Source organism: Carcharhinus amblyrhynchos, chromosome 5 (genome assembly GCF_965287045.1).
Source record: "Carcharhinus amblyrhynchos chromosome 5, sCarAmb.v2.hapA, whole genome shotgun sequence".
In the NCBI taxonomy this organism is placed as follows: domain Eukaryota; kingdom Metazoa; phylum Chordata; class Chondrichthyes; order Carcharhiniformes; family Carcharhinidae; genus Carcharhinus; species Carcharhinus amblyrhynchos.
This window is the reverse complement of record NC_137328.1, coordinates 107,574,606-107,601,308: the sequence shown is the minus strand read 5'-3', so window position 1 is coordinate 107,601,308 and position 26,703 is coordinate 107,574,606. Positions and strand designations below refer to the sequence as shown.

General features: G+C 43.9%; 1 protein-coding gene across 7 annotated transcripts in view; it reads left to right on the top strand.

Moving 5' to 3' along the window:
- LOC145343280 (storkhead-box protein 2-like) overlaps window positions 1-24,669 on the top strand; it is a 312,594-nt gene extending 287,925 nt beyond the window's left edge. For 6 of the 7 annotated variants that reach the window (XM_080189414.1, XM_080189415.1, XM_080189417.1 and 3 more), the window contains 2 exons: window positions 14,713-16,957; window positions 21,556-24,669. In XM_080189414.1, coding sequence (XP_080045540.1) covers window positions 14,713-16,957; window positions 21,556-21,745 — 2,435 coding nt within the window. In that variant the 3' untranslated portion in view covers window positions 21,746-24,669. The remainder of the gene's footprint in view (window positions 1-14,712; window positions 16,958-21,555) is intronic. The other variant, XM_080189416.1, reaches the window with a different exon arrangement.
- The last annotated feature ends 2,034 nt before the right edge of the window (window positions 24,670-26,703 follow it).

Genomic DNA, 26,703 nt, shown 5'->3' with positions numbered 1-26,703 from the left:
GCTGTTTTTTCCAACAACCGACTATGGTTTCATAGTCACCAGCCGATTCCTAATTCCAGATTTATTTTATTGAATTCAAATTCCACTATCTGCCCTGGTGAGATTCGAACCTGGGTTCCCAGAACATTAGCTGAGTTTCTGGTTTAATAGCCTCACAATAATACCACTAGGCCATTGCCCCCTCAATGAATTATTCAGCCAGCAACATGAAATCCTCTGTGTTGTGAATCAGTGATTCTCGCACGTGTTCTTGCCTTTTTACACAAGTTGTTATGGTCTGGAATACACTGCTTAGCAGGGAAGCAGATTCAAATATAACTTTTGAAAGGGAATTGAGTAAATACTTCAAGGGAAAAGATCTGTACACAAAGAAGGAGAGGAGGGAAACCGGGACTACTTTGAAAGTTCTGTCAAAGAGCTCTTGATTTGATTTATTATTGTCATATGTATCAGCATACAGTGAAAAGTATTGTTCCTTGCGTGCTGTACAGACAAAGCATACTGTTCATAGACAAGGAAAGGAGAGAATGCAGAATGTAGTGTTACAATCATTTTAAAGTTTATTTATTAATCACAAGGAAGGCATACATTGGGCCCGATTTTACCATTTTCATTCTAAGTGCTGAATCTGAGTGTAATGCAGATCCGACTTAGAAACCTGCTCCAATACGCACTCAGCCTGAAAAAAAAAATTCAGGTCCCATTCGTGCTGTGGGCGGGGCTTAGCCTGGCCAGAATGTTCAGACTCTGAACTGCGCGTGCGCAGTTAGACAAAAAAATTGAAAAAGCGCGCTCGCTCAGATCGCTCCCAGGGTGCAGAGGACAGCCCGGGAGCGAAAAGCGGGGAGCAATGGCCCCACATACATCACTGTCCCCCATATCTACCCCCCCCACCACTACCCACACACATCGCTGTCCCCCTTATCCACCACCCCGCTACCCACACACATCGCTGTCCCCCTTATCCATCACCCTGCTACCCACACACATCGCTGTCCCCCTTATCCACTACCCACACACATTGCTGTCCCCTTTATCCACTACCCACACACATCGCTGTCCCCCTTATCCACTACCCACACACATCGCTGTCCCCCTTATCCACTACCCACACACATTGCTGTCCCCTTTATCCACTACCCACACACATCGCTGTCCCCCTTATCCACTACCCACACACATCGCTGTCCCCCTTATCCACTACCCACACACATCGCTGTCCCCCTTATCCACTACCCACACACATCGCTGTCCCCCTTATCCACTACCCACACACATCGCTGTCCCCCTTATCCACTACCCACACACATCGCTGTCCCCCTTATCCACTACCCACATACATCGTTGTCCCCCTTATCCACTACCCCACTACCCACACACATCACTGTCCCCTTATCCACCACCCCCCAGCTACCCAGACTGATCACCACTCCTGTCCCCTGACACCCCCCCCCCCCACCGATTGCTGGCAGAGTGGTACTGGACCCCCCTGTCTCCCCCGTGCTCCCACCAGAGATCCATCTGACAACCCACCCCCACCACCAGAGATCCATGCCCCACCAGCGAGCAATTGTGCCCCTCCCCCCCCCCCCCCACCACCACCACCACCACCACACATACACACACACACACCAGAGATACATCTTATCCACCTCCCTCTTCTACAACTCCCCCAACAACAATCTGGTCTCACTCACATCTCCCACACCCCAAACAACGATCTGGCCTCACTCAAACCAACCCCCCACTGCCAGACAACGATCCAGCCTCAATCATCCCCTCACCCCCTCCCCAGACAACGATCTGACCTCACTTAACCCCCCCCCCCCACTGCCAGACAACGACCTGGCCTCAATCATCCCTTACACGCCCACCCCCTCCCCAGACAACAATCTGGCCTCACTCATTCCACCCCCTCCCCCAGAGAATGATCTGGCCTCACTCACCCCTCCCTCGCCACCCCCACCCCCCCCGCCCCAGAGGAACATCTGACCCGCCTCCTCCTCCTCTTCCCCCAACCAGACAATGATCTGGCCTCACTCCCCACCCCACAACCAGAGAATGATCTGTCCCGCCTCCCTCCTTCCCCCACCATTGACCTGAGTCAGAGAGCTGTTGGGAACACTGAACTCGCTCTTCAGCATCTGGAGCACCCGATTCAGACTTTTATTTAGCAGCTCCATTACAGCTCGGCTCCAGATTGGCAAACGCTGTGGTAAAAGGGGAAATGCTGATAAAGTTGGGCAGGCAGTTCATTAATTCAATTTAAATGCACGCAAATGGCCTCACACCCGACTTTACCACGTTTTCAGGTGCGACGCAATGGTAAAATCGGGCCTATTAACACTGCAATGAAGTTACTGTGAAATTCCCCTAGTCATCACCCTCCGGTGCCTGTTCAGGTCAATGTACCTAACCAGCACGTCTTTCAGAATGTGGGAGGAAACCGGAGCATCCAGAGGAAACCAATGCAGACATGGGGAGAACATGCAAACTCCACAAAAGCAGTGACCCCAGCCTGGTCCCTGGCGCTATGAAGCAGCAGTGCTAACCACTGTGCTACCATGCCGTCTGTGCTGCCATTGTTAGAGTGTAGAGAAAGATCAACTTAATGTGAGATAGGTCCATTCAAAAGTCTGATAGCAGCGGGGAGGAAGCTATTCTTGAGTCTGTTGGTACATGTCCTCAGACTTTTGTATCTTTTTCCCAATGGAAGAAGATGGAAGAGAGTATGTCTGGGGTGCGTGGGATCCTTAATTATGGTGGCAGGTTTTCTGAGGCAGTGGGAAGTGTAGACAGAGTCAATGGGTGGCAAGATAGGATGAAGGCTTTTGTGCTGTACTATTACATGATTCTATTATTCAGATGCATCTTAAAAGCTCTTATTTATATGGCTGCTGCAACAATAAAATGATGCTGTCCATTTAATTCGCACCTTTAATGTTGTCAAGCACCTCAGGGCACTGGAGAGGAGTGTTATCAAACAAACTAAATTTACAGTGATCTGACCATTTTAACACTAGGCACAAGATTGGTGGATGATGAGTCTGGGAAAGGGTGTGTAGATAGTTTGAGTCATGTTGAGATAAAAAAGGAAGAGGTATTGGGGCTCTTGAGAAACATTAAGGTAGACAAGTCCCCAGGGCCTGATGAGATATATCCCAGAATACTGAGAGAGGCAAGGGAGGAAATTACTGGGACCTTGAGAGAAATCTTTGTATCCTCACTGGCTACAGGGGAGGTCACAGTAAGTTGTCTCACAACACCAGGTTTAAGTCCAACCAGTTTATTTGATAGTAAACCCACAAGCTTTCGGAAATGCTATTCCTTCGTCAGCTGTGTGGAATGTTGATGGAGGTTGAGGGGCGACCTGATAGAAGCCTACAAGATTATGAGCGGCGTGGAGAGTGGATAGTCAGAAGCTTTTTCCCAGAGTGGAAGAGTCAATTACTGGGGGGCACAGGTTTAAAGTGCGAGGGACAAGGTTTAAAGGAGATGTATGAGGCAGATTTTTTATACACATGGTGGTGGGTACCTGGAACTTGCTACCGGGGAAGGTAGTAGAAGCGGATACGGTAGTGACTTTTAAGGGGTGTCTTGACAAATACATGAAGAGGTTGGGAATACAGGGATACAGTCCCTGGAAGGATAGAGGGTTTCAGTTAAGTCGGGCAGCATGGTCAATGCAGGTTTGGAGGACCTGTTCCTATGCTGTAATTTTCTTTGTTCTTGTTCTTTGTTATTGCTGTTCAAGCAGCAGGAGCAAATATCTGCCCCAGCGCACATGGCTGCATTCACATTACAGTGCTGTCTTTGGTGGAGTAGTGTTAGTATTACCAGTGACACATCTACGATGCAAAGCATATCAGCAGCGGCTGCAGAGAGCGAGGCTGCGCGCTTGGATGTAAGAAGTAAAACTTTAATTTATATAGCACCTTTCACAATTTCAAGATTTCTGAAAGTGCATTATGATCCAGCTAAATATTTTTTGAAATGTAATGGCCATTGCAGTATAGGGAACCTGACAGCCAATTTTACAGACACACCCCACAAACAATAAGATAATGACAGACATTCTGTTTTAGTGATTGTTGGTTGAAAGATGAGGCCAGTATGGTTTGCAACCATAAGATCTGTGTCCACTTGAGAGGACAGGCAGAGCCTCAGTCTCACACCTCACTTGAAAGACAGCAACCCTCGACAGTGCAGCACTCCTTCAGTACTGCGCTGAAGTGCCAGCTGGATTATGTGCTAAAGTCTCTGACCTGGGACTTGAACTCTCAACTTTTTACTGAGAGGTAAGAATTCTCCCAGCCTATAACGTGATATTTTGCATTTTAAACGTGTGCAGTTCACTCCCGACACTGGGGAAAACTCATTGCCAGAAACTTTGGGTGGGATTCTCCAGACCCGCCCACCACTTGCCAAAAGTCAGTGGAACTTTGGCTGACCTGCTGCATCCCCCGTGGCAATTCCCGTCATGGTGGGATTGTAAAATCCTGGCCTTTTTCTTAGTTTTAATAAAGCTAACATTGAAATTTTTGTTTGCAGTTTCTAGCGAGGGTTATGACTAATGCTTGTTCAGTCACCTAGATACGGATGATCCCTGATTGCTTACCAAAGTCAATATTGGAATCATAGAATCCTGACTGTGCGCAGGAGGCCATTCGGCCCATTGAGTCTGCACCGACAATAAGCCCACTAGGCCCTATCCCCATCACCCCACGTATTTACCCCACTAATCACTCTAACCTACGCAATTTAAGACAATTTAGCACGGCCAATCAACCTAACCCACACATATTCTTGACATATGACTCTTCAGGGATGACTTCTGGGAGAGCACTGATACCGCCTGAGCTTTCCCCAACCCTGGCTCATTTACACTCGTTTTACGGATAGTATTTAAGAGTGAGAGCTCTGTCTGAGTTCCTTTTTAACATGTCTCTCCCTAAACCTAGATCCACTATGTCCAGTTGTAATTACTACAGCTCTCTCCTGGATGGGATCAGCTAACTCAGCAGAGACCTTAGAATTTAAAACGAACCTTGTTAATCTGCGTGAATCAGCACCCCACTGGGGAGGGAGAATAGGGTAAGGTTTTGCACCGTGTTTAATTAAAACATACATGCATTCTTTATAAACGCATTCGTCATTTTGCTACATAGCAAGGATTGTATTCCAAGGCAGCACTCATGGTGCGAGCATGAGCAATGGTTGGAGGTCAACTCTAAGGCTGCATCTGCATTTCTTGTCCAGGCTGGTAGACTAACCTCACAGAATTCCTTTATTAGTGTGCAAAGGAAATTCCACCCATCCCGGGTGCATTTAGTCAGTAACCCATTACAGCAACCTCCTACCACTGCCCATCTCCCATCCCCCATCCTCAATCCATCCATATTTGTTTATATTTGCCTTTTTTCTTGCTCTCTTTCAGTTTCCCTGGACCGCGTACACCACTCTTTAACCTGCTCCCATTTTCAGTCCCTGAGGCAGCCAGCAGACATGTCGGAGCAATTTGGGATGACTGAACTTTCTGTCAGTTTTATCTTCCAGCTGGCCCTAAGATGTGCAGGTTAGGTTAATTGGCCATGCTAAATTGCCCCTTAGTGTCCCGGTTTGTGTAGGTTAGAGGGATTAGCTGGTAATATGTGGGGATGGAGCCTGGGTGGGATTGTGGTTGGTGCAGACTCGGTGGGCTGAATGTCCTCTTTCTGCACTGTAGGGTTTCTATGATTTCTATAAAACATTTGGCCTTTGCTCAGAGCCTTCTCCAATGTCAGTCAAAGGTTTTGAGCTTCCTTGATGGGAAATTTCTTCCAAGGACTTTGTGCCAAAATGCACGAATTATTTGAGCTCTGGTGAAAAGTTATTAATCTGAATCATGAACTCTCTTTCTATCCCTGCAGTAAGTCATCTCAGTACCAGTTCCTCAGTGTAGTGTCCTAGGCCAAACCATCTTCAGCTGGTTCATCAATGGCCTTCTTTCTGTCATAAGGTCAGAAGTGGAGATATTCACTGATGACTGCACAATGTTCAGTACCATTTGCGACTCCTCAGATATTGAAGCAATCCGTTTCCAAACGCAGCAAGACCTGGACAATATTCAGGCTGGGGCTGATGAATGAATGACAAGTGACATTCGTGCCACACAAGTGCCAGGCAATGACCACTTCCAACAAGAGAGGATCTAAACATCATTCTTTGATATTCAGTGGTAGTACCATTGATGAATCGACCACAATCGACATCTGGGGAGTTAGCACTGGACTAGTCATATAAATACTGTGACTACCAGTGCAGGGCAAAGGCTAGGAATCCTGGAAAGAGTATCTCGCCTCTTGACTCCCCTAAGCCTGTCCACCTTCTACAAAGCACAAGTAGGAGTGTAATGGAATACTCTCCACTTGCCTGGATGAGTCTAGGTTCAACAACATCATGGTTCATCAGATGCCAAGCTTCTTGAGTGTTGTTGAAGCCCACTTGATTGCTACCCTTCCCACATACATTCTATCTGTCCGCCATCAACAAACAGTGGCAGCCATGTGTACCATCTACAAGATACACTGCAGGAACTCACCAAGGTTAATAGGCTGCACCTTCCAAACCCACAACCACTACCATTTAGAAAGGCAAGAGCAGCAGGTACCTGGGAACACCACCTCACCATCCTGAATTAGAAATACATTGCTGTTTCTTCACTGGGTCAAAATCTTGGAATTGCTTCCCTAACAGCACTGTACATAAGAACATAACATAAGAACATAAGAAATAGGAGCAGGAGTAGGCCATCTAGCCCCTCAAGCCTGCCCCACCATTCAATAAGATCATGGCTGATCTGTCGTGGCTCAGTTCCACATTCCCGCCCTCTTCCCATAACCCTTAATCCCCTTGCCTATCAAAAACCTATCCACCCACGTCTTAAAAATATTGAGCGAGGCAGCCTCCACCACTTCAACGGGCAGAGAATTCCAGAGATTCACCACCCTTTGAGTGAAGAAGTTCCTCCTCAACTCCGTTCTAAACCGCACCCCCTTTATCCTGAGGCTGTGCCCTCTAGTCCTACTGTCCTTTCTGAGCGGGAAGAGCCTCTCCACCTCTATCCTATCCATCCCATTCAACATCTTATACGATCTCCCCTCATTCTTCTAAACTCTAACGAGTACAAGCCTAGTTTATTCAGCGTCTCCTCATAGTTCAACCCCCTCAACTCCAGTATCAGCCTAGTAAACCTCCTCTGCACTCCCTCCAAGGCCAAAATATCCTTGCGTAAGTGCGGCGACCAAAACTGCACACAGTACTCCAGCTGCGGCCTCACCAGTGCCCTATACAGCTGCAGCAAGACCGCCCTACTTTTATATTCAATCCCCCTCGCTATGAAGGCCAGCATCCCATTCACCTTCCTGACTACCTGCTGCACCTGCAAGCTGGGTTTTTGCGACTCATGCACAAGGACCCCGAGGTCCCTCTGCACCGTCGCATGCTGCAGTTTTTTGCCACGTAAGTAATAGTCCTTCCTACCATTATTCCTACCAAAGTGGACAACCTCACATTTGCCAACATTAAATTCCATTTGCCATTTCCTGGCCCATTCGCCCAGCCTATCTAGATCCTTCTGCAGACTCTCCACACCCGCCGCACAATTTGCCGTTCCACCAATCTTGGTGTCATCAGCAAATTTTGACACCATACACTCGGTTCCCTCCTCCGGATCATCTATATAAATGGTAAATAGCCGAGGCCCCAGCACCGACCCCTGGGACACTCCACTAGTCACCAACCGCCAATCCGAATAGCACCCGTTGACCCCCACTCTCTGCCTCCTATTTGACAACCAATCCTCTATCCATGCTAACACCCTACCCCCAACTCCATGCCCCCTGACCTTCTGCAATAACCTCTTGTGAGGCACCTTGTCAAACGCCTTCTGAAAATCAAGAAAGACCACATCCACCGGCTCTCCTCTATCCACCGCCCTAGACACATCCTCATAGAACTCCAATAAATTCGTCAGACACGACTTCCCCTTAATGAAACCGTGTAGGTGTGCCTACACCTCAGAGACTGCAGCAGTTCATGAAGGCAGCTCACCACAACATTCTCAAGGGCAACTAAGGATGGACAATAAATACTGGCCTAACCAGTGATGCCCACATCCCATTAAAAAAATCATAAAAAGGGTACCAATTGACTGAATGTTTTTTTGTTTTGAAATCAATTCTCATGCCGCTCTTATCAAAAATGTTTTTTAATATTGGCTCACTGAAACATGGGGCAGCACAGTGGCACAATGGTTAACACTGCTGCCTCACAGATTCAAGGACCTGGATTCAATTCCCAGCTTGGGTCACCATCTGTGCAGCGTCTGTAAGTTCTCCCTGTGTCTGTGTGGGTTTCCTCTGGGTGCTTTGGTTTCCTCCCACAGTCTGAAAGACATCCTAGTTAGGTACATTGACCTGAACAGGCGCCAGAGTGTGGCAATTCGGGGATTTTCACAGTAACTTCATTGCAGTGTTAATGTAAGCCTGCTGTGACTCTAATCAATAAAATTAAATAAACTTAAGCTTAAAATTCTTCCTATTTTGATCTTTACTCAGCAAAACTTCGCTAACAACATATAATTCCTGCAAATGGAGGGCAACACTGAATACGAATATTTCTATGTTTTCAAATCATCATTTTGCACCATATTGTAGCCCATTCAGCAGGAAGTCTCACCCCAAGGCAGGGCAGATGGTGTGTCCTTCTTTGACTGTGCTGCAGCATCCCAATGGCCTGACTGAAAAATAAAGTAACTCATTTTCTACATAGTTAGCATTTCTACCACCAGGCACAAGCATTGCAGGGATTTAAACTTTATTCTTGGAAATATAGTGCAAGCAGGAGCTGCTGTTTTACCAAGCCAGCATTCCCTAATTGTTCTCTAATTATTAATGAATCTGATGAAACTTTTGTACTGAACAATTGCATTTGTTATACAAGTATGGGGAGACGATGGCCGAGTGGTATTATCGCTAGACTATTAATCCAGAAACTCAGCTAATAGAACATAGAACATAGAACATTACAGCGCGGAACAGGCCCTTCGGCCCACAATGTTGCGCCGACCAGTCCTATTTTTAAAAAAAAACATTGACCCACTAATCTAAACCAATCCCTTTTCGTCCATAAACCTATCCACCAATCTCTTAAACGCCCCCAAACTAGGCGCATTTACAACTGCAGCAGGCAGGGCATTCCAGTCCCTCACCACCCTCTGGGTAAAGAACCTGCCCCTGACATCCGTCCTATAACTACCCCCCCTTAATTTAAAGCCATGCCCCCTCGTGCTAGCTTTCTCCATCCGAGGAAACAGGCTATCACCATCCACCCTATCTAAACCTCTAATCATCTTATATGTTTCTATAAGATCCCCTCTTAGCTGCCTTCTTTCCAGTGAAAACAACCCCAAATCCCTCAGTCTCTCCTCATAGGACCTCCCCTGCATACCAGGCAACATCCTGGTAAACCTCCTCTGCACCCTCTCCAAAGCCTCCACATCCTTCCTGTAATGTGGGGACCAGAACTGCACACAGTACTCCAAGTGCGGCCGCACCAGAGTTGTGTACAGTTGCAACATGACGCTGCGACTCCTAAATTCAATCCCCCTACCAATAAACGCCAAGACACCGTACGCCTTCTTAACAACCTTATCTACTTGATTCCCAACTTTCAGGGATCTATGTACACATACACCTAGATCCCTCTGCTCCTCCACTCTATTCAAAGTCCTCCCGTTAGCCCTATACTCAACACATCTGTTATTCCTACCGAAATGGATTACCTCACACTTCTCCGCATTAAACTCCATCCGCCACCTCGCGGCCCAGCTCTGCAACCTGTCCAAGTCACCCTGCAAACTTCGACACCCTTCCTCACAATCTACCACACCTCCGACTTTGGTGTCATCAGCAAACTTACTAATCCACCCAACTATACCCTCATCCAGATCATTAATAAAGATTACAAACAGCAGTGGCCCCAAAACAGATCCCTGAGGCACACCACTTGTAACCGAACTCCATGATGAATAATTACCATCAACCACCACCCTCTGTCTCCTATCTGCTAACCAATTCCTGATCCAAGTACCTAAATTACCACCAATCCCATACATCTGCATTTTCTGCAGAAGCATACCATGGTGAACCTTATCAAACGCCTTACTAAAATCCATATATACCACGTCTACTGCCTTACCCCTATCCACCTCTTTGGTCACCTTCTCAAAGAACTCAATAAGGTTAGTAAGGCACGACCTTCCCGCTACAAAACCATGCTGACTATCTCTAATCAATTCATTACTCTCCAAATAACTATAAATCCTATCCCTAATAATTCTTTCTAAAACCTTGCCCACTACAGAAGTAAGACTCACTGGTCTATAATTCCCAGGGAAGTCTCTGTTCCCCTTCTTAAACAATGGGACAACATTCGCTGTCCTCCAATCTTCCGGTACTATACCAGAGACCAACGACGACCTGAAGATCAGAGCCAGTGGCTCTGCAATCACCTCTCTTGCCTCCCATAGAATCCTAGGGTAAATCCCGTCTGGACCAGGGGACTTATCTATTTTCAACCCTTCTAGAATATCCAACACATCCTCTGTATCAACTGCAATACTTTCTATTTTACACCCCTTCACCCCAGTGACCTCCTCAGCTACATTCATATCGTCCTGCGTGAACACCGAAGAGAAATAATGGTTCAATGCCTCTCCAATCTCTTCCGGTTCCACACACAACTTCCCCCTACTGTCTGTAACTGGCCCTAATCTTGCCCTAACCAACCTTCTGTTCTTGACATACCTATAGAACGCCTTAGGATTCTCCTTAATCCTATCAGCCAAAGTCATCTCATGCCCTCTTCTAGCCCTTCTTAACTCCCTCTTCAACTCCCTCCTAGCCAATCTAAAGCTTTCTACTGCACTACCCGAGCCCTCAAGCCTCATCCGAACATAAGCCTCCTTCTTCTTCCTAACCAACAAATCAACTTTTTTTGTGCACCACGGTTCCCTAGCCCTACCAATTCCTCCTTGCCTGACAGGGACATACCTATCACAGACCCGCAGTAGCTGCTCCTTGAAAAAACCCCACATTTCAGACGTTCCTAGTCCCTGTAGTCTCCTAGTCCAACCAATGCTTCCTAATTCTCTCCTAATGGCCTCATAATTACCCTTCCCCCAGCTAAAACTACTGACCCGAGGTTCATGCCTATCCCTTTCCAACACTAAGGTGAACGTAACCGAATTGTGGTCACTATCACCAAAAAGCACACCAACTTCCAAGTCTAGCACCTGGTCTGGCTCATTTCCCAGCACCAAGTCCAATATAGCCTCACCTCTAGTTGGCCTATCTACATATTGAGTCAAAAAACCTTCCTGCACACTTTGAACAAAAACTGACCCCTCTAACGAGCTAGAGCTATAGCAATTCCAATCAATGTTAGTAAAGTTAAAGTCCCCCATAACAATTACCCTATTACTTTCACTCCTAACCAGGAGTGTTCTGAGGACCTGGGTTCGAATCCTGTCATGGCAGATGGTGATATTTGAAATCAATAAAAATAAATTTGGAATTAAGATTCTAATGATGACCATAAAACCACTGTCGATTGTTGGGAAAACCCATCTGGTTCACTGATGTCCTTTAGGGAAGGAAATCTGTAGTCCTTACCTGGTCTGGCTTACATGTGACTCCAGACCCATAGCAATATGGTTGACTCTCAACTTCCCTTGGGCAACGAGGGATGGGCAGTAAATGCTGGCCAGCCAGTGACGCCCATGTCCCATGAATGAATAAAAAAAGCAAAGTGACATTAATCATCAAAATACATTTGATATGAAGGATCAGTGCTAAGCTTTATGAAGATTTGATTCGTATTTAGAATGCAGATGCAAATTTAATTTGATTTGATTTATTATTGTCATATGTATTAGTATTGTTTCTTGTGCACTACACAGACAAAGCATTCTGTTCACAGAGAAGGAGAGAGTGCGGAATGTAGTGTTACAGTCAAAGCTAGAGTGTAGAGAAAGATCAACTCAGTGCGAGGTAGGGTTCATTTAAAAACCTGATGGCAGCAGGAAAGAAGCTGTCCTCGGTCGATTGGCATGTGACCTCTGACTTTTGTATCTTTTTTCCAATGGAAGAAGGTGGAAGAAAGTATGTCTAGGGTGTGGGGGGTCTTTGATTATGCTGGCTGCTTTTCCGAGGCAGTGGAAGTACAGGTAGTGCCAATGTTTGAGGCTGGCTTGAGTGATAGACCAGGGTTCATTCATGACCCTTTTAGTTTATTGCAGTCTTGGGCAGAGCAGGAGCCATACAAAGCTGTGATACAAGCAGAATAAATGCTTTCTATGGTGCATCTGTCGAAGTTGGTGAGAGTCATAGCGGACATGCCAAATTTCCTTCATCTCCTGAGAAAGTAGAGGCATGGTGGTCTTTCTTTACTATAGCATCGGCATCGAGGGATCAGGACAGGTTTGTTGGTGATCCAGACACCTAAAATCTTGAAGCTCTCAACCATTTTTACTTAGTCCCCATTCATGTAGACAGAGGTATGTCCTCCACCAAGCTTTCTGAAGTCGTTTTGTTCACATTGAAGGAGATTATTGTCGCCGCACCAGTTCACCAGGTTCTCTATCTCTCTGTATTCTGTCTCATCATTGTTTGAAATCTGAGCCACAACGATGGTGTCATCAGCAAACTTGAAAATCAAGTTGGAGGGGAATTTGTCCATGCAGTCATCGGTGTATAGGAAGTATAGTAAGGGACTGAGGATGCAGTCTTGTGGAGCACTGGTGTTGACAATGATTGTGGAGGAGGTATTGTTGCCTAGCCTTACTGATTGTGATCTGAGAGTTAGGAGGTTTAGGATCCAGTTGTAGAGGGAGGAGCTGAGTCCCAGACTGCAGAGTTTGGGGATGGGTTTTGTAAGAATAATGGTGTTTTGAAGGCTGAGCTATAGCCTATAAATAGGAATTTGACATAGGTGTGTTTGTTACCTAGATGTTCCAGGGTTGAGTGTAGGGCCAGAGAGATGACGTCTGCTGTGGACCTGTTGCAGCGATAGGTAAACTGTAGTGGATTCAGGCAGACTGGGAGGCTGGAATTGATTTGTGCCATGACTAACCTCTCAAAGCACTTCATCACGATGGATCTCAGAGCCACCGGGCAATGGTTATTAAGGCACACTGCCTGGCTTTTCTTTGGTACTGGGATGATGACCATCTTCCTGAAGCAAGTAGGGACCTCAGGTTGGTGTAAAGAGAGGTTGAAGATGTCTGTAAATGCCCCCACCAGTTTGTCCACGCAGGACCTGAGTGCTCGTCCGGTTACCCCATCCAGGCCAGTCACTTTCCGTGGGTTGACTTTTGGGAAGCTGCTCTGATGTCTGCAGTAGTGACCTCAGAAACAAGTTTGTCCGGCACCTCTGGATAGAGGATGTGCTCTCACTGACCTCTTGCTCAAAACGTTGAGCTTATTAGGGATGGGTGCATTGGTGCCGGCAGTTTTACATGCCTTCATCTTGTAGCCTGTCATAACCTTGCCATAGTCGGCGGGAATCCGTGTGGCTAGCCTGGGATTTTAGCTTTGTATAGTACTGTCTTTTGGTATCTTCGATGGATCTCCTTAGATCGTAGCTGACTTTTTGTGTAGGTCAGGGCTGCCTGATTTGAAGGCCTCAGACCTGGACTTCAGTAGGCAGCGGATATCCCTGTTCATCCATGTTTTCCAGTTGGGAAACACACGGATTTGATTCTTTGGCACACAGTCATCTGCACACTTACTAATGAACTCAGTTACTGTAGTGGCGTACTCATTCAACAAGAACAAAGAGAACAACAAAGAACAATTCAGCCCAGGAACAGGCCCTTTGGCCCTCCAAGCCTGCGCCATTCATGAGCCCAACTAGACCATTCGTTTGTATCCCTCAATTCCTAGTCTGTTCATGTGGCTATCCAGATAAGTCTTAAATGATCCCAGCGTGTCCGCCTCAACCACCTTGCTTGGCAGTGCATTCCAGGCCCCCGCTACCCTCTGTGTAAAATACGTCCCCCTGACATCTGTGTTGAACCTTGCCCCCCTCACCTTGAACTTGTGACCCCTTGTGTTCGTCACCTCCAACCTGGGAAAAAGCTGTTCACCCTATTTATGCCCTTCATAATTTTATACAGGCTGGTCACAGAGTTTTTAAGTACTGACCAGTCCACTGATTCTCAGCAGTCTTGTTAAAGGCCATCCGATGCCTCGGACCAATATTGCATGACTTTCTTTGACAGATTCTCCAACTTCAGTTTTTGCTTGTAAGCCGGGAGCAGGAGCGTAGCATTGTGTTCTGATTTACCAAAGTGTAGGTGGGCGATAGAGTGGTAGGTAAGTTTGATTTTTATGTAGCCGTGGTCTAGACTGTTTGGGCCTTTGGTGGAACAAGAGACATGTTGGTGGTATCTTGGTAGTATGCTCTGGAGCTTGGCCTGACTGAAATGCCCGGCCAAAGCCTCGGGATGTTTCGTCTTGAAGCTATTTGTGGTAGTGTATGTTCTGTCCAGTGCGGTCCTCACGTATGGGGGGGGTAGGATGTAAACTGCTGTCAGGGTAACCGAGGTGAACTTCCGCGGAGGATAGTAGTAATTCATCTTATCATAACTTTTTTCCTTTGTTTTTATAGGTGTCCCCACGCCCAGTCAAGAAATTCTTCGCCATACATTGAACATGCTCGTAAGAGAGCGGAAAATTTACCCAACTCCTGACGGATATTTCATTGTAACGCCACAGACTTACTTTATTACCCCTTCTCTCATCAGAACAAATAGCAAATGGTACCATCTGGATGAAAGGATACCTGACCGGTCTCGATGTACTTCACCACAACCAGGGACAATAACCCCGTCCAACTCTGGCTGCCTCAGAGACAGAGCCCACCACAGAAACCACTGTGATTCTTGCAACTGCTTTAGAGAGGAATTCCACAACCACTCGTCCACTCTTCAGAAAAAATCAATCAAGGAATGTAAAGACTCCTATTGCCCTCCTTCTTTCAGCCAGATGCCAGTAACACAGACGGAGAAAAGTAGGAGCACTGTTAACTGTTCCTATAAGACTGAGACATTGCCAAAAGCCAAGGACGGGGAAAAGCAGTCCAAAAAATTTGGTTTGAAATTGTTCAGGTTGAGCTTTAAAAAGGACAAATCGAAACAGCTGGTGAATTTTTCAGCCCAGTTTCCACCTGAGGAATGGCCTCTGCGCGATGAGGATAACCCAACCTCTATACCGAGGGAGGTAGAACAGGAGATAATCAAACGTATCAATCCAGACTTGACAGTGGAAAATGTCATGAAGCACACGGCGCTAATGAAAAAACTTGAAGAAGATAAGGCTCATAGGAATAAGCCAGGCTCCTCCGCTCAGCACAGTGGCAAGAGCAAAAAGAGTCGAAGTCACAAGAAGTCCCACGGTAAACCACGATCTCATAGCAAGTCTAGGGTTCCGAAGGGAGAGCAGTCAGAAGAAACCCATTTGGATGTGGCAGAATCCAGAGAGTATGAGCTTTACGATCCAATTACCAGATCCCCGTGTGATAAGAGTACCACTGTGGAAATAAAGGGTGACAATGGCTTTCTTACATACGATAAAATGAACATGGTTGAATCTCATTTCCCGGTGACCCCAGAGTGGGATGTGTCGGGTGATCTTTACAAGCGCAGGATGGAGAGTCGATTTCACGAACATTCGAGGGAAAGTTTACAGTCAAAGGTTCATCGGAGCCACAGCCATACTCAAGACAGAAAATCAAGAAACGATAGGACCAGCAAAGCCAAGGAGAGGTCCAGATCGATGGATAATTCGAATAGGCCTCTCGGCACTGCTTTGTCAGGCACAGCGGAAGAGACGCAAGGATGCAGTATGGATGAAAGCCACTCAAACAATGACAAATTACGTTCTTCCAAATTGCTCGGTCATCACAGAACGGGATTGTCATCACATTCCAATCATATTACTGAGCCAAGCATACCAGAATGTGTTGATATTGACAATCCAGCAGGTGTTAGTGATGCCTGCAACCCACTGGAACACACTACAGCTGGAGATAGTTTGCCCAAATACAATGAACCCAATTGTGGTGCTGGAACAAAAGCTGATGATTACTTTCAATGTAATGCATCCAAGGAGACTATTCAGACTGCTTCTTCTCCATCAGCTAAACGTAATGATGAATGTTTGTTCAAAGATTATGATACTTTGACCTTGTCGGACGGCATTAAGAAGCTGTCCCCTTTGGATAGATTCTTGAAACACCCACCTATTGAAGAAAATGTGAATGGACAACTTGAACAATTGTCACTGCAGCAGAAGCATTACCCTGAAAAGATAGAAATGAACAGCATTAGTTTGCCTGTAGCTGGACAGGCATCCACGCTATCGTTGCCAAATGGACAAGTGTTTAAATCACAGTCTGAAACTCAGACTGTAAATCACATGGAGAATAGTTATCAGGAACCCCCTTTATATGAATCGCAACACAATAAACCTTCGGAAGTGCTTCACAACAACTGTGAGAGCCTTGTTGGCCTAACAAGTGTGGCACAATCATTGCCTGTTCTACCGGGGCACGGAGAAGAAACGGGACATCAGGAGAATTCCTTTGACTATTATAATGTGTCTGATGATGACTCCGAAGAGGGGACCAACAAGAACCAGGAGGAGGGCAAAAGCCGTGACGATGGTGGTACTGTGCAGTGGTTGCTAGAACGAGAGAAAGAGAAAAATCTCCAGAGAAAATTTGAGAAGAACCTAACTCTCCTGAGCCCAAAGGAAAGTGACAATAGTGCCAGCCAGAAAGCTTTGCATTCTGCTCGACTAGATAGTATGGACAGCAGCAGTATAACAGTAGACAGTGGATTTAATTCTCCACGGTAAGCAAGCAAATGGTAAATCCAACACAATCATCCATTTGAGATTCTTGTTTAAGTTTTTGGTTTTGTGACAGATTATTTCATGGTACTAAACTTCAAAGTAGCTAACACAACGGCCTCACTGTAAAACATGTTAATCTTAGAATTAAGAATGAAGAATTGCTTGTTTTGGTCTTGCATAAAATGTAGGTTACCATAGCAATACATTTCATGACTTTGTGTATGCTTTTGAGCATATTGGGTGCTTTATAAACCAAAAGATACACCCTCACAGCGAAAGACCCTTGGAGATAATGTTCTGACTTTGCAGTCTTGTCAAGAAATAAGACATGACTGTACTCATCATTTAAAATAATAATTGGAAACTGAAGGGCAGTTCATTCCCAAAGTTGCAATGTGAGTTCAGCAATCATTACCCCCTGCCTGGACCAGAGTTAGAACATGATCCCTCCTGAAATGAAAGAATTAGAAAATACAATGTGGACAGTATTAGAAAAAACAGTTCACATTTATTTATTAGTGTCACAAATAAAGTCATGGATTCATAGAGGTTTACAGCATGGAAAGAACCTGTCCATGCCACCCTTTTTTTTAAACCCCTAAGCTAGTCCCAGTTGCCCGTGTTTGGCCCGTATCCCTCCATACCCATCTTACCCATGTAAATATCTAAATGCTTTTTAAAAGACAAAATTGTACCCACCTCTACTACTACCTCTGGCAGCTTATTCCAGACGCTCACCACCCATTGGGTGCAAAAACTACCCCTCTGGACATTTTTGTATCTCTCCCCTCTCACCTTAAATCTATGCCCTCTAGTTTTAGACTCCCCTACCTTTGGGAAAAGATACTGACTTTCTAGCTGATTTATGCTTTTCATTATTTTATAGACCTCTATAAGATCCCCCCTCAGTCTCCTACGCTCCAGAGAAAAAAGTCCCAGTCTATCCAGCCTCTCCTTATAACTCAAACCATCAAGTCCTGGTAGCATCCTAGTAAATCTTTTCTGTACTTCTTCTAGTTTAATAATATCCTTTCTATAATAGGATGACCAGAACTGAGCACAGTATTCCAAGTGTGGCCTTACCAATGTCTTGTATAACTTCAACAAGACACCCCAACTCCTGCATTCAATGTCTGACCAATGAAACCAAGCATGCTGAATCCACCTTCACCACTCTGTCCACCTGTGACTGCACTTTCAAGAACCTGTACCCGTAGATCTCTTTGTCCTGTAACTCTTCCCAAAGTCCTACCATTAACTGAGTAAGTCCTGCCCTGGTTCAATCTACCTAAATTCATCAGCTCGCATTTGTCTAAATTAAACTCCACCTGCCATTCATCAGCCCACTGGCCCAATTGATCAAGATCCCGTTGCAATCCAAGATAACTTTCTTCACTGTCTACTATGCTACCAATCTTGGTATCATCCACAAACTTACTAACTATGCCTCCTATATTTCATGCAAATTATTAATATAAATGACAAATAACAGTGGACCCAGCACTGATCCCCGAGGCACAACGCTGATCACAGGTCTCCAGTTTGAAAAACAACCCTCGACAGCCATCCTCTGGCTTCTGTCGTCAACAATACCAGGTTAAAGTTCAACAGGTTGTGTTGTGAGACTTCTTGCCGTGTTTACCCCAGTCCAACGCCGGCATCTCCACATTCTGTTGTCAAGCCTGTTTTGTATCCATTTAGCTACCTTACCCTGGATCCTGTGAGATTTAACCTTGTGCAATAACCTACCGTGCTGTACCCTGTCAAAGGCCTTGCTAAAGTCCGTGAAGACAACATCAACTGCAGTGGCCTCATCTACCTTCTTGGTTATCCCTTCAAAAAATTCAATCAAATTTCTGAGACATGATTTTCCATTCACAAAGCCATACTGACTGTCCCTTATCAGTCTTTGCTTCTCAAAATGCCTGTAGATCCTGTCTCTCAAAATGCCTTCCAACAACTTACCCACCACAAATGTGAGGCTCACCAGCCTGTAGTTCGCAGATTTTTCCCTGCAGCCATTTTTAAACAAAGGTACAACATTTGCCACGCTCCAGTCTTCAGGCACCTCACCTGTGACTATTAATGATTCAAATATCTCTGCTAGGAGACCCGCAATTTCCTCCCTAGCCTCCGACAATATTGGGATACACTTCATCAGGTTCTGGGGATTTATCTATCTTGACGCACTTCAAGACTTCCAGCACCTCCTTCTCTGCTACATGTACACTTCTCAAGGCATCACTACTTATGTCCCCAAGTTCACTAACATCCATGCATTTCTCAACAGTAAGTACTGTTGAGAAATATTCATTTAGTATCTCACCCATCTCTTGTGGATTCCTACTCTCTTTCTCTAGTTATTCTTTTGCTTTTTATGTATTTGTAGAAGCTCTTTGGATTCTCCTTTGCATTATCTGCCAAAAGAATCTCGTGTCCCCTTTTTGCCCTCCTGATTTCTCTCTGAACTCTACTCCTACAACCCCAATACCCTTCAAGGGATTCACTTATCCCAGCTGCCTATGCTTGTCATGTGCTTCCTTCTTCTTCTTGACCAGGGCCTCAATATCCTAAGTCATCCAGGTTCCCTACATCTATCAGCCTTGCCTTTCATTCTAAGAGGAATGTGCTTATTCTGAACCCTGCTTAATACACTTAGAAAAGCCTCTTATTTGCAGATCCACAAGAGATGGGTGAGATTCTAAATTAATATTTCTCATCAGTATTTACTATCGAGAAAAGCATGGATGTTAGGGAACTTGGGGACATAAGTAGTGATGCCTTGAGGAGTGTACATGTGGCAGAGAAGGAGGTGCTGGAAGTCTTAAAGTGCATCAAGATAGATAAATCCCCAGGACCTGATGAAGTGTATCCCAACACTGTGGGAGGCTAGGGAGGAAATTGTGGTCTCCCAGCAGAGGTATTTGATAGACATCTCTTTATCTTCCCACAGACTCCCCCAATTAACTTTTGATAGTTCCTGCCTGATACCATCAAAATTGGCCTTGGCCCAATTTAGAATTTTAACTTTTGGGCCAGACCTATTATTCTCCATAGCTATCTTAAAACAAAAGTAGGCTCACATTAACACTGCAATGAAATTACTGTGAAAATCCCTCCAGTCACTACTCACCGGCACCTATTTGGGTACACTGAGGGAGAATTTAGCATGGCCAATGCACCTAACCAGCACATCTTTCAGACTGGGAGGAAACCAGAGCACCCGGAGGAAACTCACATAGGCTGGGAGAAAACGTGCAAACTCCGCACAGACAGTGACCCAAGCCAGGAATCAAACCCGGGTCCCTGGTGCTGAGAGGCAGCAGTGCTAACCATTGTGTCGCCCAGAAAACACTGGTACATCACAACAAAAACACACTGACTATTAGTTTAACATCCAACAAGCCATATTGTCCAGTAATTTGACATGAATTTTTCATGCTAAAGCAACAGCAAGCTTTTTAAAATGTTTTTTAATTGAAGATTCTTGGATAGCATAATCTGACAGTATTGGAAAATTAACTATACATTGGCCAGGATTCTCTGTCCCTGTCCACCGCTGGGATTCTCCAGTCCCACTGCTGTGAATGGAGATGTGGCTGAGTGCCAAATTCTCCATTCTCGCTGTCAATGGTACAAGAGCGGAGAATCCCAGCCATAATTTTCGTGGATCGCCTGAGTGAGACTCCCTATTTAGCGTAAACTACTTTACGCTTTGAATACATGTGCAACATCATCTGATCAAAGATTCTACTCATTTGGGTATTTGCATACAATAGAAAGAGAAAAAAATACTTCTCAGCCTGCCAATATGAGCTGGAATTTAGATTTAGGTTTATTTATTAGTGTCACAAGTAGGCTTACATTAACACTGCAATGAAGTTACTGTGAAAATCCCCTAGAATTACCCCAGGTCAGTGAAAAGACAGTTCAAACCCACTGTATCACCTGGTCCTACATCACTAAAATGTGCAACAGGACGGAACCAAGACAGTGCATATGCAATAGATTTTATATCACTGATGAGTTCTCTCTTTCGGTCTGACCGATTGCCTGAAATTACTGCGTAGCTTCTTGTTTCTCCTGGACCGCTGTTAGTTTAGATTGTTTTTTTTACAAAAAGATCAGTGTTAATATTTCAGCAAAGGTTGGAATTTGAGAAGTTTAAATGTTGTATTTTTATATTATTAACAAGTACAATTGTTATAATGTATGAATAAGTAAGTAGAATTGTGAAAGATGCACCATCTGTGAAAAATGTGCATGCATTGATGAAGGGTTGCAGTACAGTACTGGGCGCTTTCATTGCACCAAGTAATAGTGTCAAATTCTGATGTTATCCGTTCAGATGTAATGCCAAAATCTCTGTAAGTGCAATTGTCCCAAGTATGTGCCGCCACCTCTCCCGCCACCTTCCCCAAACTCCCAGAAGAGCAACATTTATTACAATTCATTGCTACTTATATTTCCTACACTAACAATGCTTCTGGCCTCTTTGTGTTCTGTTACCCAATTAGGCCAAAAGTTGTGAAGGATGAAATGTTTTGGCATTAGTGTTTGGAAGCGTTAATGTTTTTCCATCCATGGTGTCTTTCAGTACTCGTGAAAGTCTGGCCTCTAACACTTCAAGCATAGTAGAAAGCAACAGGCGTCAGAACCCCGCTGTTAGCCCGGGACATGGAGGCACGTCAGCATTCAGTTTCCGAGCAACTGCCGATCCTGCACCAAGTGAACCCGAAAAACTGCAGAAGCCCATGAAGTGTCTAGCCTCCGTTACCAGTGTTTGAGCAAACAGTAGTAGCTGTCAGCGGCAGATTCTGTGTCACACCCTCGGCAGTCCACACACCTGCACCTCAACTGTCATTTGAAACACCACCAGGCATGCTCTTACATTAAGAAAGGAGGTGCAAACTAAATATAGAAGCCATTTCTTATGACTTGGAGCTTTTTTTTTCCATGAGTACTTATTAATTTTACTTCTTCATCCTTTAGGTATTGAGTGGGTAATGCAGCTTTTTGCTGCGTGGCATTCGCCTGCATCACACTGCATGAATCGTCCATTGTGGTTTTGATAAAGAAGAAAATAAAAGCACAAACTCGTTTGCACTTCATGACTTTGGTTTCTTGATGATATTTCTATGAAAACCTCCTGTTTAGAAATAATCTTCTCTAGAGCATTATCAAGCCAGCAAAATAACTCCCGAGTGATTTTGCGAAAGCAGTGCATGTGTTAAATCTGGACGAGCACATATGTGGCAGTCTTAAACACTGAAGATGCTATCTTCAAGTCTATGGTCAGTTATTTCCAATAAGAATTGTTTAAAAGTTATGTGGTACCAACAGATATATGTTGCACTATTAAAAAGTAAAATAATGTCTGACTTTTTTTATTGTACAAGATTATACATCACACGTTACTGTACATATAAATAAATATTGAAGGTGTTGAAAGCAAACCCTATAGCAAAACAATAAAGTTGCTACAAGTTTTACAGTTGTGGTCAATCTTATATCAATATAATATGTGAATTTGATGTGCATTGTTTTCTTGTACAAATAAATATGCTTCAGAGAAAATGCTGTTAAATAAGCAGCTGTCCAGATTTAAGAAAAAAAATATTTTTTGCATGTACAAAGAGAGTTACTAAACAGTACAATTGAGGCATTTCAGTCACTGCAAGAGTCAAAATTTGAGCAACTTGCACCTCGCCTGAGTCCCGTTCATACGTTGCCACTATTCGCTCCATCCTACCTATCCTAATTATTTTCCGTACTGTAGTGTAGTGTATATATAGGTGGAAGCTTTATAGGTGGAAGCTTAGCACTCCTGGATTATAGTCTTATTATAGACTTTATTGTCATGTATTATCAATGAATACATATTAAAACCATTCTGAAGTGTTCAAGTGCATGATGCCACATTATGTTACGGACAAAAAGGTACGAGAGGCCTTTTTGTTACGTACGGTGGCACGTGCAGTCAGATTTTGTGTTTGCTGTTATCATCAAGTCTGGCACAGTGCCCCATCCATTTTTTACATTTAAATGTGATCTTTATGCCCATTACTGCCTTTGTGTTCTGTGATGCCAGTAAAATATTTAAATGACCTCATATCAGTGGTTTTTGTTACACTCGAACTTCCGATGAGACTGCAGTTTTGCAGATTGGTGGGAATCTCAACTTCAAGCTGGTCCTTTTTTAGTTTTGTGTCACCCTGCAGAACTGGGTTGGGTTTTGTTTTCTTTTCTGTTGAGCCTTGTCCCGCAACAGGTGAGAGATCTTTATAAAAGAATCTTTCGATTTTTCATAACCACGATTTGGAAAAATGCAGTTATTCCTTCTGCACCAAAGTCCTGTTATATCTGTGATACTTGGAACATACATACCAGGCATGAAGACATTCATGTAGTTAGAGTACTGGGATAGTACTGGTTTTGGCTACCTTCTGTCTAATTTGGTTCAAATGAAAAGGATGACCATATTTAAAAACATCTGTTTTTAAACTATTTAAATATGACCCTGCAAAATAGGCAATTTAAAAAAAAATTTAAAATGTATATATACTAATAAGTGTGCCTGATCTGTTACAGCTACAACAGGAGCTTAATAAAACTTTGCAGATGAGACACTTTGGGAGGGATTTTCCCGTCGCGCTCACCCCAAAACCTGAAAAAAGTCCTGCCCAAAGTCAACAGACCTTTGTGTGGTCCGTCCCCTCCCCCCACCCATCTGCTATGATTCCTGTGGCGGGCGGGGTGGGAAAATTCTCCCTCCTATCCTTATACGGCAGTGATAGATCTGAAATGGCCTTCAATGTATGTAAACAAACATTTTTTTTTCACTGTAGTTAAGATGTTCATGTTGCACATAACTACCTCCATAGCTTTTATGAAATGGTAGCAGAAACCCCAATGTAGCATGATTTTCTAGCTCTGTGACCTCCTACTCTCCCCACCCCCGCACTTCCCGCCCCCTCCCTCTCTTTCTCTTTCTATCTCTGTTACCATCTCATAAATGAGCTTTCACCAGACAATTGCTTCTGAATTTTATGCTGGTGCTTTAACTCCTTGAAGCGTGGTTTCCAAACTAACTTTCCTGATAATACTCATTGAAATTGGTGTCTTGTTTTGAAACGTGTCAAAGCAGTACAAGAATTGAATATCTTTAATGAGAAGCTGGCATCAAAAGCTGGTCTATTTTCAAAAAAAAACTAAATTCAAAGGAAATAAAGATTGCTTTTTCTCGTGAATGAATGAATTGTTCTGAACTTAATAACTACAAACGCAAACAGCTTTTTTCTTCAAGCAGAAGGGAGTAGAGCAGCCAAGACTGCCTTGTATAAATATGTTTGCACTGAATTAAAAATAACAAGCGTTTTTTTAAAAATGTGTCTGTCTGGGTGCTGTTAAGTCACCCAGATGGATGTGTTTATATATTGTAAAACAATTTCTTACCAAATTTTGGTTCATGGAATGTCTTCCCTAACGTTACTGGATTATGTTATAGCACATTATAACAAGCTTGTTTTTGTAAGTGTATTATATTGTAAAATAATGTGTTTAGTTGTCATTGCTTAGTACAATAACTTGAACTGTAAACAGGGATTTTTTTTTAAATGTTCCTAATTTAAAAGTCCCTTTGTGTGAAATGTGTTTCTGTTGTATTGTAGCTTGTGTGGATCTCCCCTTTGGGATTGTGTTATTTACTTTAAAGCCATTAAATAACATGTTTCTCTAACATTTTGGGATTTTTGTCTTCTTAAAGAAAAAACACACACACAGCTGATATCCTACAAAGTGTAATAATGTTGTATCTTATCTGAAAAATCTTTCTATTGTGATATTTTTGTTCCACCCAAATATAAATTCCTTTGTCCACATTTATAATGAGAGATGCTTAAGCAAACTTATTTTTCATTCTTTCATGGGACAGTAATTGTTGTTCATCCCTAATAGTCCTTGAACTGAATGGCTTGCTTTTAGTTCCATTTTTACTATTTTAATTTAAATTCCAGCAGTTGTCTTGGTGGGATTTGAGCCCATGTTCCCAGAACATTTGCCCAGGTGAACTACTAATCCAGCAATATTACCACAACACCATAATTGACTAGAGTTACATTCTCCTGTCAGGGTTTAAACAAGAGAAATAACCAGTGTTTTTTTTTAAATCATGGCTGATCTCATCTGGGCCTCATCTCTACCTCTTGTCCACTCTCAATTATCCTTCATCGGTTACTAATTAAAAACCTATCTATCTGCTCAAATTTGTTCAGTGTTTCAGCATCCACTGTGCTCTGGGGTAGAGAATTCCACAGAATTGCGACCCTTTAAGTGACGCAATTCCTCTACATTTCTGTTTTATATGTGCCCTACCCTTGGCCTAAAACTATGGTCTCTTATTCTAGATGCAAAACATCCTCTTTGTATCTACCTATCAATCCTCTTTAGCATCTCTTATACGTTAATTAGATCGCTCATCCTTCTAAACTCCAATGAATTGCTTAATCTTGCTTCATAAGACAAGTCCTTCATTCCTGCAGACAATCGACTGAATGTTCTCTGAACCATCCCTAATACGTTTACATCCTTCCTTAAGCAAGGGGAGCAAAACTGTGCGCAGTACTCCAGATGTGATCTCACCAATGCAACAGCACTTCCCTATTTTTATAGTTTACTTCAGTTGCCTTCCTTATTACCTGCAGCACCTGCATACTAACTTTCTGTGACTCATGCACAAGGACACCCAGATCCCTCTGCACCAAAGCATTTTGAAGTTTCTCTCCATTTATTTAATAAATTGCCTTTATATTCCTCCAACCAAAATGGATAACCTCACATTTATCCATGTTAAATTCCATCTGCCAAATTTTGGACCACTCACCAAACCTATTCATGTCCACTTGTAAATTTCTTATTGCATCAACTTGCTTTCAATTATCCTTCCTCCGTTACTAATTAAAAACCTATCTATCTGCTCAAATTTGTTCAGTGTTCCAGCAACTTGCTTTTCTATTTATTTCAGTGTCATCTGCAAATTTAGTCATAATGCATTCTATCTCTGCATCCAGGTCATTAATATAGATTGTAAATAGTTGGGGCCTGAGTCTGAACCCTGTGACACCCACTAGTTACATCTTACCAGTCATAAAAATCCCTTTTATCCCCACTCTTTTTTCTCTGTTGTTAGTCAATCCTCTATCCAAACTAACGTATTATGCCCAACCCTATGGGATCTTACTTTGCGTATTAACTTTTCGTGCAGCACCTTATCAAATGCCTTCTGGAAATCTGGATACACTCCAACTACAGGACTCCCATGATCAACTTTGCTTGTTACATTTTTAAAGAAGTCCAGCAAATTAGTCAAACACTATTTACATTTAAAGCCATGCTGACAATGATGGATTGTGTCCTGACTTTCCAAAGATCCCATGACTTTTCCCTTAATAATGAATTCCAACGGTTTCCCAACAACATAGGATCACGGTATCCCTACAATATAGAAGGAGGCCATTCGACCCATTGAGTCTGTATCGACCACAATCCCATCCAGGCCCTATTCCCATAATCCTCATTTACTCTACTAATCTGCCTGAAACTAGGATGAATTTAGCATGACCAATTAACCTAACCCGCACATCTTTGATCTGTGGGAGGAAACAGGAGCACCCAGGGGAAACCCATGCAGACACAGAGAAAGTGCAAAGTCCACACAATCAGTGACCCGAGGGTGCAATTGAACCAG